General features: G+C 40.4%; 2 protein-coding genes across 6 annotated transcripts in view; one reads left to right on the top strand and one right to left on the bottom strand.

The window, feature by feature from the left end:
- Nucleotides 1–5799, bottom strand: part of LOC129762022 (uncharacterized) — a 118086-nt gene extending 112287 nt beyond the window's left edge. The window contains exons 1-2 of one of the 4 annotated variants that reach the window (XM_055759973.1): nucleotides 5573–5799; nucleotides 5147–5276 (exon numbers count right to left, since the gene is read on the bottom strand). The gene's annotated coding sequence lies outside the window, so the exon portion shown is untranslated. The remainder of the gene's footprint in view (nucleotides 1–5146; nucleotides 5277–5572) is intronic. The other 3 variants (XM_055759972.1, XM_055759974.1, XM_055759975.1) reach the window with 3 other exon arrangements.
- A 5792-nt stretch (nucleotides 5800–11591) lies between these two features.
- LOC129776421 (uncharacterized) lies at nucleotides 11592–13866 on the top strand. Of its 2 annotated transcripts, XM_055782064.1 has the most exons (3): nucleotides 11592–13451; nucleotides 13514–13630; nucleotides 13748–13866. In XM_055782064.1, exons 1-3 carry the CDS (start codon nucleotides 12135–12137, stop codon nucleotides 13763–13765), a joined length of 1452 nt encoding a protein of 483 aa, XP_055638039.1. In that variant the 5' UTR covers nucleotides 11592–12134; the 3' UTR covers nucleotides 13766–13866. The 2 variants fall into 2 exon arrangements, with proteins under 2 accessions (XP_055638039.1, XP_055638030.1); XM_055782055.1 differs by having other exon boundaries at nucleotides 13514–13828.
- The last annotated feature ends 1244 nt before the right edge of the window (nucleotides 13867–15110 follow it).

Genomic DNA, 15110 nt, shown 5'->3' with positions numbered 1-15110 from the left:
GGGAGTGGCACTTAAGCCAACTGCTTACCTGTTAAAAGCCTCTGGTAGCGACGAGCTGGCGCGCTTCCCCGGCGTCGCGGGCTGCAATCAACTAATCGAATACTTTTCAGCAGTTTGTTATTCGATACGATTAGTCGACACAAATAATCGATTAATCGTAACACTGCGGAAAATAATTAGTTAGACTAATATTTCTCATTTGCTAGAAAGCCATCTGTATTCAAAAAAGTTATAGGAGGTTGTGTTCGAGACACGACCGCATTGTTGACGTAGAACTACGCTGTGGTTTAATTCAAGTCGCTTGTTTATAACTGCGGTTATTATTATATAATGCTACGAAATTCTTAAAATAACCATTCTACCGGTTTGGTCGCTCTGGAATGTTTTTACGAGGGTCACTATTTTTATTTCGGGAATAGGAACAAAAACAAATAGTTAAGCTGCGAATATATTTTTATTGTTTTTCAAAGTACTCGCCACGATGATCGATACACTTTTGCATGCGCTTAAACCAATTTTCAAAGCATTTATTCCAATCGACACGAGCCTTTTCTTTGAGCGATTGTCAAATTATGTGGGATCCAACGTGAACATAATTTTCGCACAACTAAGTGTTCATGTAAAATCGCATATATGCTGGTGGAACTAATGCTTAGGGATGCCTGAATCTCACAATAGGTTACATGACGATCTTGCTTAATCATTTCGTGCACAGCATCGATGTATTCTGGTACTACAGTCGATTTTGGACGACCTTCACGAAACTCGTCGGACAGCGAACTACGACCACGATTGAATTCACTATACCAGCGATACACAGTGGTTTTTGATGGAGCTTCATCGCCAAAAGTCAAATTAAGTTGATTGACGCACTCTTGTTGTGATAATCCACGTCGAAAGTCGTAAAAAATCATCGCACGAAAATGTTCACGATTCAGTTCCATTTTTTTAGCCGAGACCAAACTTTCAACTAAATATAAAATAAACAAATAGCGTCCGTATGACAAAATGTTCTGAGTACGTATATCGTCGAAAATGTCAAACTTTACGATGGAACCGTCAGATGGACTCACATGACATCAGTGTCGCCAATTCCCGAAATATAAATAGTGACCCTCGTATTGTAGAATCATTTGATGATAATTGTTTGATGATTCATTCTTGTGCTCGCAGTACAATACATGCTCTAGATAAGCGCAGCTGTCAACCTTTAGTGGAGAAAGTTTTGCTACTGGCAAGCGAAACACAATCACATACAACATTCCAGAACGACATTTACTTTCTTGGTGACTAAATAAACGAATTAAACTCTATCTGTTAATCTCAACAACCTCGAAAAGAGTAGCACTGCTTCATTATGATCAAGATTACCGCAAATGCAATCCTAGTTGACATCAGTTTTGCGACTGCCACGCGAGTCCAAATAAATTAATAACTTAATATAACTTATTGAACAACTTGGTATTCCTCAAATAATTTGTTGGTGCACAACTTCAACACCTGCTTCACCATAGCGTCAGTTTCCCCTCCTTGTTTATATTTATCATTACGACTGCATAATTTACAACACAAAATAATCGTCAATCATAGCATAAAAAAAAATTAGGCGATTCGTTACAGGGCCACGGGAACAGATACAAATGGGGTTTTAGCGTAGCGAAGATGCACTATTTTTACGTACGGGTTATGAAGCACCCACGTAGGCACACAAATATCCATATATCGATGGCTTGAGGCAACTAAATATACAAACACTTATCTCCGTTTTGCACACTTCTCAACAGAAGCCCTTTCTGTTTATATTGCCAGTCTAGATTAGCTTAGCTGTCATCCTTTGTGGAGAAAATTTTCTTACCATCATGCGAAACCAAATCACTGACAAAATTCCAGAACATTATTTTCTTTGTGAGCTGACGATAGCCTAGCTTGATGATTCCCCACACAATCGTGTAGCTCAGAACCTTAATGCAATGGCGTCAGTTTGATGCAATGATTGCAATGCCAGAGACATCAGCGAGTGAGTAATTTGGTCGCGTCCACAGCTCAATCCGAAACGAAGACATGTGATGATGCAAAACAAGGAAGAACAAGCGATATTCATTGTTTTTAATACAGAACGATACTGAAAGTTTGCCTTCCTTCCTTGCTTGAGACTTTAAACTTCTTCAGTTCATTCGTCTCTAAACTTCAAAAAGGCCCTTGGAAAACTTTATCCATCACATTACTCCTCCACCCCCATTGCCTTTAGAAAGTCATTCGATCCGTCGCCGTCCAGCTCGCCCAGCAACAATGTTGTTCAGTCGATTTCCTCACGAAGAATGAAAGTTTGCCTCAGCGAGATCCACTGTTTATACTCTAGGCAAATATTCCACTTCGTTCTTCTTCTTTTCCTTTGTTCACGGAGACCTTACATCTCACGATTTCCCCTTCGTTGCTCGTCGATAAGCTGCTCATTATTGACAGCTCTGTTCGGGAAAGCACACAAATGGACAGAACAAATGTATGCGGAAATGGGAGTGCTTCCAATTTTCATCAGTTTAAACCATATACAGACTACGGGATTGTAATGTATAGCATATCAAACAAATCTTAGGGATTTTCCGATTCGTTTGGTATGTAAATCGCCAAAATCCGTTTGTGGCAAAAATAGTTATTAACGTTAACTTTATTTCATAAAAACGTGACCTGTTTTCTGATTTGGCACCTTTTATGAAATACGTAGTTCTACGTCAAAAAGTGTTTATTCCACCTGAAAATGGATGAAACTGCAGCGGCCGTACTTTTTTTGTTTTTCTTTTTTGCCTGTATTCATTCGCTTAATAATCGATTTCTGAGGGAAGTTTTCGATTAATCGAATCATGGAACGATTATCGGGGATCATTATGTACACGGATAACGAGATTCGTGTCAGGGGGAGTAGTAGTGTGGATTAAAGTCAGATTGAATGGAAAGAGACAGATTTGTATTCATTAGTCACGTCAATTAGAATAACCATTTGGTAGAATTCAATCAGTCATTCCCACTCGTCAATTCATTTCTGGCCAATTCAAACCATGTTGACGGCGAATGCCGAACTAATCCTAGTCGAAGCGAAGCGACTGATCGGAGAGTCGATTTTCATTACAGGTCGGACTCGATTATATATAGTCGACCATTTTTTATCAACAATTATTTTCAAATCCTATACATATTCGAATCTCAAGAAAACATTTTTTTTCATTAATGTATGAATGTCAAACATTAATAGAAAAATAGCTTGTTTGTGATTCGATTATGTATTGGATTCGAAAAAATTAACGTTGAAAGTGAAATTGCGATTATATATAATCGAGTCCGACCTGTATTCATTTTCAAAGATTTTGGGCCCTGGTACCTTCTGCAGTTTGTAAGCGTTTCATATTTTTCTGGACAAATGGACTGACACTTTGCGTTTTATAGTGACTTCCCGGATAGTTATGTTTGACTAGTGCCGAACCCAAATTCTGCCATCTTGGGATTCATCGGCTCATTGCTATGCATAAACCATATAATTCTGCCGACAGAGCTGCCATTCATGCATTGAACCTGAAGTTTATTGAGTGATACGCTATGAAGCACAGATGATTTTTGTAGGTCACCCAATTTTTCGCATATTTCTGGGTAAAACTTAATACATAGCAAAGATTGGAAACCCAAAAAAATCACTTTATCGAAACTGTACCATCATTGCACACACGAGCGCTCAGAGGCATCGTTACGAATAACGGACGAAGAGATCATCCTCGGAAAGCTTCCCAAACTCACAAACAAAAGAAGCCTCCACTGGGTTACGGCTGCTGACGCACAAAACACCATTATTCGGACGATTATTATCAGGTTCAGGTTCACACCGGGCCAACATTTCCCATCCTCTTCCACTCTCCTTCTGTTGGGATGTTGTACCCCGTAAATACTCCGCGCCGTGTTCGACACCTTGATCGCATTATACGAACCTGTCACTATTTCGAAACTCCCAGAGCTGAACTCTGACGCAGAACCGAAACTCACCGCAACTTCCTCCGGTTGTTGTGAAAGCACATATATTCCCATACTCTTTTTTGCCCTTCTTTGATAATAATATTTAAAAAAAAGACAAACCTGGGAAAGGGATCATAACCCAAACAACTCAAACCCTTCAAATTCTCATGCATTATGCCTTGGGTCTTGTCTGGCGTTTTTTTTTTTTGTTGCTTCTCTGTTCCATTCATTTTGTCGTTTTCCAGCTGGTTTATTCTTCACGCATGGCCGCATGTCAGAGGGCGCAGGATTCCCACGATCACAGTGCTAAAACCCCGCTGTTGAGCGCTGTGATGCGAGTCGTGCGCTGAACCGTTCGCCGTGCGTACGCGAATGACCCCCTCCGAATTGTCAGCGAGTTGCCACCCCTCTGGTGAGAGGGGGAAACGATTCGTCAGCTCGCGCCTCGGAGAGACGGGGTGTCCGCCAAATTTGCTGAGCTTCCCCGAAACAACATAAGACGAGCGCTTGGAAAGTATTGAATCTTATCAGCTCGCAGCCAGCCCTTGTTGTTCCGGGAACCGGGTGCAGTGCGGGTTGTTGTTGTTGGGTTTGAACAAGGTGACAGTATCCGAGTCGGTCGGGGAAGCAGACAAGCAGAGCGAGGAAGCGCCGTTTAGTTTTTATTTGTTTGTTTGATGATATACACAACCGAGAGTGTTGGGCAATCGAAAAAGGGGAAGCCTCTTATCAGCCGAAACAGCTGAGCAAAGCCACCATTTACCACCAACGGTTTGCTTGTGGTGTGCGGTAAATTTGACAATCGGTCGACCGGGTTGATTCGTCATCATCTGCTACAGGCAGAGTCGACAACAGTCGACAGGCAGTCGTAATTAAAGTGGAGCCGTCGAAAAAAGGTGTTCCCTGTCGAGAACTGAAGGAGGGGAGGTCGAAATGAAGTCAAACATCAATATTTGCAAAGGAACTGTAAACCAAGGTGGCTTCGACGACGTGTCTACCTGATAGCAATGATGATTAAGAGGGGGAGTGTTTTGTTTGTGTTTTCTCAACAGCTTACAGCAGAGATTAGGCAAATTCTTTGATTCGTACCCATTTCCCCGAGGACGATTTTTCACATTCACTGACAGACGTTAATTAATGTCAGAAACACCTCATTAATCAAAGCAATCCAGGATTATCTTTTCCATTATCTCTCGCTTCCAGAGAACAGATGACAGCCACACATTTCCGGAACATTCCACAGTTTAAATAAAAATCGTTCATTCAGAATCGAACGTCAGCTATATATTTGTATGTACACAAAGTTAATTAGCACAAAAATCAACCACAGCTTCAGCTTCAGAGCACATCTATGCTGCACTCGGAGGAAAGTTGTTGAACCAACTTGTTTCCACCCCCTGCGTGCGCCATCACACACTAAATGCTTGTGTTCGATTCTTCGATATGAAATCTGGCGCAAGTAACACACAGCACAGAAAGCCTGTAGCTCTCACTGTTGGCCCCCCGAGAAGCCACAGGAAACAAGTTAGACGTTGGCACACAGAAATAACACCGAAAAAAAAACATTTAAACACACCGCTTATGCGCTTCAAGCAGGAGCAGCAGCAGTCGCCGCCACAGCACGTACACAAACAGACAGACGCGCGGAATCCGGCGCAGCACAACGAAATAAGTGCACAAAAACGACACAACAACAACAACAACGAAAACGAGCTTTGTATCTTAACATACAAAAAACAATACACAATAAAAAAAATCAACAATCTATCTCCTCTTCTGCGCAAGGAGTTTACGCGACGGCCATCGAACTGCAACTGAGCGCACGGAGAAACCTGGTGGTGACTCAAACGGTACCGTTTCGACCTGTTGCACCAATACCACACCAAGTCGAACCAAGCAGAAAAAGCATCCAAGTAAGCCGTGTGTACGGATACAGAGCGCGCCTCACAGGTGAGCCAAGCCGCGCGCAGAGCCCTCCGATGCGATGCGCAAGCAACGAAGATTGCTAAAAAAGTTGCCTCGAAACGAGTATGTGTGCGTGTGACTGCGAACGCGAAAGCAACAAGGTTTGAAATTTACCTGGCTCTCGCTCGCTTTTGCGCTTGGTCAATCAGCCCAAGAGCCCAAAGGTAGCAGCAACAGCAGCAGCAGCAGCATGTTGGTTGCGCATGAGACAAAAGAGGATCGGAATTGGCGCACAAGTCTATCTCCGAAGCGGCGAGAGGCTGTGAAGCGGGTGGTAATGATAGTGGCGGTGATGACGACGGCTGGAAGCTGTGTGAGATTTAGTCATTCGGGTGAAGATTTTAGTTTGATTTTCAACAGTTATGACCCAAGATGCTACCGGGAGTTTTGTGCAATGTTGCGGTTATCCTATGCGACAGGTTCAAGAAAGAAAAGATCCCTGGTAACTCGGAGTCCAAAACGTGATTTACCTTGCTACTTTTGCGTCATTTTGAAAGCGGGGCTCGAAATCCATTATTTTTTCGTAAACTTCATAACTTGATTAAGCATAGTTAAAATGATCCGATTTAAGCCACCGTTTTGTTCGATAACTTGTTACCATCTTAGAGGTCATCTAATATGTATCTCTGGTCATCCTGACGGCCGTGAATAAATTACACAACAGTTGATTATAAACTAAACTTATTTATATTCAACAATAATCCAGAGTTGTGTCTTGTAGGTTTTCTCTGTAGAGGTGGTGGGGCCAAATTTGTCATGGGGGGGGGGGCAAAGTGGTCACCTGCTTGTTTGGTAGTACACTGCGTTTCACAACTATAGAAACACTTATTTTTTCCAAATTTCCAAAGATATATAAGAAATCGGTTGAATTGAAGTATATAGTGTAGGATATAATAACTATCTTCATTTAGAAAATTGTCCATTTGAACTTTATTGTTGTGTTCAGGCACAAAACATTCAAAAAACAAAAAAGTCACAGGACGGGTTGTGTCCGAGACACGACCGCATAGTTGACGTAGGACTCCGTTAGGCTATCTGTTGTTCTGGATATGTTTGAATATTTACATTGTTAAATTCTTCGATAAAGATTTCGTGGCCCGGAATAGAGCCGTTTTGTCTGGTTGTTAGGTATTGTTTGTTCACAACCGAGTGATGATGATAGAAGAATGGTGATTAGTCATTGGATGGTGCGTATCAAGATAGAAGATGCCAAAGTGGAATTAAATATGATGAAAGCCACCATCTGTGGCCCTGAACGAGATGGCTCCTGTGTTATGTATGGATGAAATGAAGAAAAAAAATGGGTGGGTTATATCTATGATATAACCGCAAGGTTCACGTGGGACTACCTTATCGTACCAATCATTTGTCTGTATTGATTGAATTTTTGATTGAATGAAACAATTCTCGAATTCAATTGAATTCAATATATTTACTTTATGAGTAATAAGATTGCATAATTCCATGTAAGGTCAATTCATCCATTGTGATAGATTATGTTCTTCGTTACAAGTAAATTTAATGACAGTCCTTCTACGTTTGGTATGATGCCTAGGACAAAATATGTGAATGGAAGAATTATCAAACGATTATTTAATTTTACGTTTCCTTCTGAAGTTTGCATCTCTCAAGTGTACGTACTTCTCGAACCGCGAATTTGCTTGATTTGATGAACTTCAGGCACTCAGTTTCGATTTTGACATTATACGCCGAACGCATATTGTTTAATCAATAGGCATCATCGCAGCAAATGGTTATCAACATTTTGCCTAATCATCAAATAGTATGCGTAGACAGTGAGCAAAACACATGGAGGCATATCCTTCAATGCAATCTTGAATAACCGAGCCAAAGCGTGGTATTCGTACCCGCATTTGTAATCCGTGTTAGTAAAACACTTTTCGGAGTGCAAAAAAAACATGCTAGTGCAGAAGTACCTTCGGTAGACCGTTTTAAGGAAAAATATTCCAGTTTACACAAAGGCAAGCGAGTACAAAAGTACTTGCAGTTTGCATTTATTTGCAGAGCCGATTTCCCCAAACATCTTGTTAGGCAAACACATTTCAGTCGGAACAACAAAGCCCCCGTATTTGGAATGCCAATTTCCACACGCTCCATGTATTTGAAGTCTGTGTAATGGAAACACATTTTAGTCGGATCAAAAATACCCCCGACTTTCATGTATTTGCAATGCCGATCACTCCAACGCTCCTTGGTTTTGAAGTCTGTGTTAGGGAACACATTTCGGTGAGAACAAAAATTCCCATACTTTCATGTATTTGCAATGCCGATTTCCCCAAAGCTGCTTGGTTTTGATGGCTGTGTTAGGGAAACCGTAGATTGGACCAATCAAAATAAGTCAGTTAGGGCGTTTAGATAACGCTTAACATTTTACAGTTATTCAATTGTTCATCTAATGAAAAATAACATTTTATTAATTGCGATAGAAGCGTAGAAACATTCCCTATCAATTGATGCAAACATCTTTCCGATCCAGTAAGAAATGTTCAAGTAATAAGCAATCGGAATCTTTAATTTTTTCCTGCTTGTTCTGTGTTTAGGTTTTCATTTTACCCCCCATATACTCCGGTTAGACGTAGTCCCACGTCAAAAGCTCATCAAAGTAATATAAGATAATTATCATTATCGAACAAAATTATCAATTTTTCTCACCAGTAAAAAAAGGTGTTACTTTATTATAGACAAAATATATTTGAAATGGAAAAGGTAATTTCATTTATGATTTTTACTTTCTGAGTGTTTATTCAACCCATTTTAATTTTCGTTTTAAACCCAACGGAACACGGAACTCCTTCATTTTTCCAATTTTTCTCGTTGCATGAACTTCCTTTTGAGAAAAACATATTTTCATATTTCAAGTCATTTTAACACAATCGCTACCATATACAATTTTACACTTACACTTGTGCTAAAAGTTTTACAATGTATGATCAGAAAAATTGCAAATTTAAATTTTATTTATATTCTATCAAACATGAGTCCTGTTCAGTTCATTTGATTTTTCAATTCGTGAAATTTCATATCAATGACCCAGAAACCTTGAATTTGAAATCTCTGTCAGGGAATACATGTCGGTGGAAACAAAAGCTCCCCCCTGCGCTCTCATGTATTTGCAATGCTGATTTCCCCCAGGCAGCTTGGTTTTGATGTCTCTGTTTGGAAACACATTTAGATGGAACGAAAGATCCCCCTACTTTCATGTGTTTGCAATGCAGATTTTCCTCAGGCTGATGGGTTTTAATGTCTCTGTTAGGGAACACACTTCGGTGGGAGCAAAAGTTCCCTTTACTTTGATGTATTTACAATGCCGATTTCTCCGTATCTTCAATTTCGACCAATCAGGTATTCCCGTTTGGAGATTTTTCGATTGTTTGATAGTTTGTTTTATATGATATATCACAGGGTTTTCCATTTCGGGCTTCCGAAAGTATACAGCCCTGCGCTGACAACCGTTTGACATAGCTGTCAACCAAAGCGTCATATCGTTAGTTGAATGTCTGCCATTTTACAATATGGATCGTTTTAGCAATCGCACAATCGAAATCGCAATCGCACGTGTTAATTTTGTTAAGGGGGTATTCTAGTCTAGAAATCTGAAAAAATCGAAATTTTTTTTTACCATATTTCTGTAGTTTAGGCATTCAAGAATATACTCTAGAAAGGACTTATCGAAAATCCTATTATTTACCTAGTTAGAGCCATCTTAGTGATGTGGTATCTAACCTGTTACGGCCATCACAATGAACTTCAAACGCGTTTCTCTCGGAACTAGTTTTTTCTAACTGGCGTACTCGATATCTCAAGTTCTACTGAACCGATTTATGTCAAATTTATATGAAAATAATCTGCATACATCTCTCTATCGCATGAACCAATAAAAAATTATAACTTTTTAATTTTACTATTTTTAAAAAATCGGTAAACGCAAAAAAAACGTTTTAAACAGCATTTTTGTTTTCAAACGGCCGCCATTTTGTTAAAACCCATGTTTTTGACTTGTCCGAGATTCATGCCATAGCGACATCTTTACTGATTCAGAATCTGTTCGATTTTTTTGTTTCAGATAACCAGAAGGACTGGAATCGTGTACGCCATGGCACAACTTTTTTTTGAACACCCTCACTTCACCAGCATGTAACTATTCTAATTATGAATATTTTTTTTCCGTCCTATTTTTGTTTTATTGTTGAAAGATAGATAAACGAATAATGATATAATGGATAGTAAAAATATTCTTTGTTTTATTTTTACGGAGTTCGAAAAAACTTCCGAAATTCGTGTCTCTACACTAGAATACCCCCTTAAATTATACTATAAAAATGATGAAAAACCGGCAAATGTTTTTCGGGCATTACGGACGGATTTTGGTCGTCCATAAAAATTGGAAAATTGGAAAATTGGAAAATTGGAAAATTAGAAAATTGGAAAATTGAAAAATTAGAAATGGAAAATTGGAAAATTGGAAAATTGGAAAATTGGAAAATTGGAAAATTGGAAAATTGGAAAATTGGAAAATTGGAAAATTGAAAAATTGGAAAATTGAAAAATTGAAAAAATGGATAATTGGAAAATCGGAAAATTGGAAAATTGGAAAATTGGAAAATTGGAAAATTGGAAAATTGGAAAATTGGAAAATTGGAAAATTGGAAAATTGGAAAATTGGAAAATTGGAAAATTGGAAAATTGGAAAATTGGAAAATTGGAAAATTGGAAAATTGGAAAATTGGAAAATTGGAAAATTGGAAAATTGGAAAATTGGAAAATTGGAAAATTGGAAAATTGGAAAATTGGAAAATTGGAAAATTGGAAAATTGGAAAATTGGAAAATTGGAAAATTGGAAAATTGGAAAATTGGAAAATTGGAAAATTGGAAAATTGGAAAATTGGAAAATTGGAAAATTGGAAAATTAGAAAATTGGAAAATTGGAAAATTGGAAAATTGGAAAATTGGAAAATTGGAAAATTGGAAAATTGGAAAATTAGAAAATTGGAAAATTGGAAAATTGGAAAAATGGAAAATTGGAAAATTGGAAAATTGGAAAATTGGAAAATTGGAAAATTGGAAAATTGGAAAATTGGAAAATTGGAAAATTGGAAAATTGGAAAATTGGAAAATTGGAAAATTGGAAAATTGGAAAATTGGAAAATTGGAAAATTGGAAAATTGAAAAATTGGAAAATTGAAAAATTGAAAAAATGGATAATTGGAAAATCGGAAAATTGGAAAATTGGAAAATTGGAAAATTGGAAAATTGGAAAATTGGAAAATTGGAAAATTGGAAAATTGGAAAATTGGAAAATTGGAAAATTGGAAAATTGGAAAATTGGAAAATTGGAACATTTTATCCATAGAAGTGGATTTAGAATGTTGTTCCACCCCATACACGATAGCAACAGTGTCCGTTTGTTTACAAACATCCCACCTACAAACCCAAACATTAACCCCCTGCACGACAGATGCCATAAGTAGTAGGGAAAATAGCATCTGAATGCCGAAAACCACATAGATACCACGCGCGACGCACCAGGCATCGAAATGAAACCTAAAAATAAACTTAACGAAGGATCCCACCAAAACACAAACAAATTGCGGCTGTTTCTCGCTCTCCACGCACATTGCACCAGTTGTCAGCTGTGGTTCCTCTCGATTCGTTGGTATTTCGTGAGTTCAATCAATTCAGGTGGAAAATTTGAGGCGCGGAGATTCGAATATCCTCTGTTTCCGTGAAAACCGTCAGTCCTATCGTAGTGGCGTCGTGTTGAAAGGAAGAAGATAATAGTTCAGCTCGTATAGTTATTGCGTCTGCATTGAGATAAATCATCAATCGGAAGTGTGTCTCCTCGAGTGAAGATCGATATATTGGTTGGGATACTCTATCGATTCCATCATTATATAACGCCAGAAAAAAGCCTACAGCTTCTACGCCTCAAGGTCGACCTCCTTAAGCCTGGGTGGACCGGCAGGGGTCCACCGATGCGCACGCGCCAACCGTCTATTTCTGTTTAGAAACACACGACACAGAAAGCAGGAAGGGGGAAAACGTTTTTCCATATACGTTTTGCATTCGTCGAGTGCAGGCAGCCGCGATGCTAGTTTCATTCTAAACGTAAACAAATCGGTGTTATTCGCGTGTCACGTAGAAAATTAGTTAGATGCTGAAAAAGTTACCAGTTCGTTCGCTCAGCGAACTATGCCTAGCGGAACTGGCTGGCTCCGTAGTGGCCGCCGTCGGCAATATGCTCCAGATGACATACAGCTTCGGCGTGGAGCCGGATTTCACACTGCTGATGGCGGAGATTGAATCCTACCTGGAGAATATGGGTGCCCCAAGCTGCGTGTACGAAGATTTACTGCGAGTTATATTGTGTTCGGACTCGCTGGAGGCGGCGATTCGCTTCTGCTGCCTTCAGATGTTCCTGAACGAAGGTGTTCGATCGTTATCTACGGAGATTTTTCCATCGGCCTACTATGAGCGAACGCTGAAGGTGATAGCCGAGCAGGGCAGGGGATTGCGGCAGCTTAACATGAAGGGTGTTTGGGTTAAGGAGGAGAACATGTGTTTCATGTACGAGATCATCAAACACCTGCCACATTTGTCGAAACTTATCATTCCCCACATTGCGAACGATGACCTGTTGAAGCACATCGGGGACTACTCGAAGAATCTTCGACACTTGGATATCAGCGGCGACACGGACATTACGGAAATTGGTCTAGAGTATCTTTGCTATGGAGCTGCGAAAAATTTGCTAACTGTGGTGGACATTGGTTCCCTGGGGGAGGAGAATATCTGCCACACAGACGTCGCTCTCTTGACGTTGAACCTGCCGAATGTTATTAGCTTCGGAAGCTATTCGTTTGTGGGCCGAAGTCTGCTGTATATAGTCGAGAACAAAGATCCAGCCTTCCAGTGCAAAATAGGGTACCTCCATGACACCAAAACTAGTGCACGAACTGCTGATGCGATAGTCAGCACATGTCCGGAACTTAGGGACGTTTACTTGGATTACCCCGAATTGGGTGCCCTTGCTAGACTTTCGGAAACCCATATCTTACGACTTAAACTGTGCAAATTCAGCTGCTCCGAGCTGTTGGGGCTTTTGGAGAACACTGGAGACCATGTGCGACACCTGACTCTCATGCAGGGCCGTGGAATAATGGAACTTCATCAGCTCATCCGATGCTGTCCGTATTTGGTGGATCTTGACATGTATATGATGGAAAGCATCACCTATGCGGGTTCACGCGGATTCAACGATCTTCAAGGATTGGAAATTCTGCACAGTCCTCTCTCAGAACCCGCGCTGATGAGCTTTCTTCGTCTGTCGACTTCTCTGAAACGAATCGCCATCGATACGGTCGCCTTCAATGATGAGGATATTGCCACATTGGTGATAGATAAAGATTTTTACCGCCTGGAGGACGTTTGGTTCACGGTAGCGCCCCACTTGACCGTGGCAACTGTTGAGGTAGGTTCTCAAACATGATTCGAAGGTGATTAACGGCTCTTACAAGTATCGATCCCAAGCAGCTGTTGATGGATCGCTGTCCGGAACTGCAGAGTCTGGGTCAACTGAGCGGCTGGCGACTTAATCCGGATGATGTGCGACTGGTTAGGGCCATATGCAGGAGCTCCAACTCGTCACTGGTATTGACGCCTACAAGTTATTACGCATCATAATCTCACCCCATCGTATCCATTTGAAATCTTTCCATCGCTTACAGCAAAAATATATTTTCCTTTCGCTTCCAATCTTCCTTCTAGATCGTGCAGTCGCTCTGAGGCTGACGATGGAGAAATCCGTCCTTCTGTATCCTTCCAATGTTGTGTATTATATAAGTGCCACGGTCTACAATGTAATATAAATATTTTCTCATGAAGAATCTGAGTTTCAAACTTCTAATCGAAAGCCACATCAGCCGCGCATCATACACTCCGAGTTGTGTTCCCTTGGGAAACAGACTTTTTGTTATTAAATTCCACGGAATCTCAGAGACACTTTTCCCATGAAACATCAAGGATAAAACGGCACTTAACCCTTTGTCAGTCTTTCTGCTGCAAATAAGCGCGAATCGGCCGAGCAGAGGCAACTATTTCTTTGGTTTGCCGCCCCGAGAAAATTACTTCTTGCGGAAGAATTTCCCGTTGACTGAGTGAAGAAGGAATGCCTTCGGAATCACCCATCCCAATCCGCAGGCGGCAAGCTGTGGATCCTTTGAAGAGAGAGCGTCGGTCAATCGATGGGAGCTGTCATTCCCTGGTTGCAACGTTCCACACCACGATCAATCATATTCAAATACTCGTCAAAATCTCGTCAGGTGGCGTTGCCTTCGTGGTCCCGACTCGGCGTGACGTGGCGTGGCGGGGGAGTCGTCTAACGGGGCTAAACAGCCGTAATTTTCATTCATCATAATCCCATCACTTGCGTCTGCTTTTGTTTTGCCCTTCTTCGGACTCGCAGCAGCACAAACTTCTTAAATCTCCACTGCAGAAGCTCGTGAAGAGAAAGAAAAGAAATAAACATCATTCGAACATTAATTTCCTCCCCCCCCCCCCCCCACCGGTAGATTTATTTCGCGTGCGGCTATGGTTGAGTTTCTTCTCCTTTTCACAAAGGCCCCCTCGAAACCCTAACGGGCACCACCACTGATATCAGAAAAGTTTGTCGGATTGTGAGCGAGAGAGAAAGACTCCATCCATTGCAACCTGTTTTCCAAAACGCAGCAGGCTGAGCGGATTCATGTGCCGATTCATCATCATCACTAGTTGCTTCCATCGAAGGAAGCCATGAAAGGGAAGGAAGTGATGCCACTTTGTACGAGAACCAGTGAAATATAGTTGTTAATATTCGCAGGGTATAACTATAATGGAGGTAAACGAAAAGAGAAAGGAGGGATGAAATGTAGAACACAAGCTATGTGAGAAATATGTGAAATGTGCTATGTGAAATTTCTCGAAATGGTGTTAAAAAAACATTAACATTTTCGAAGCTTTTCGATTGAAAACACTAAAAATGCCATTGAGCTCGATAAAAAATCAAAAAAAAAATTTCATTTGGGATATTTAATGAAATGTATCCGTGTTTTAGTAAAATTAACACAGTTGAGGACAAAACAATAAGACCATT

Source organism: Toxorhynchites rutilus, chromosome 1 (genome assembly GCF_029784135.1).
Source record: "Toxorhynchites rutilus septentrionalis strain SRP chromosome 1, ASM2978413v1, whole genome shotgun sequence".
Taxonomy (NCBI): domain Eukaryota; kingdom Metazoa; phylum Arthropoda; class Insecta; order Diptera; family Culicidae; genus Toxorhynchites; species Toxorhynchites rutilus.
This window is presented reverse-complemented; position numbering and strand designations above follow the sequence as displayed.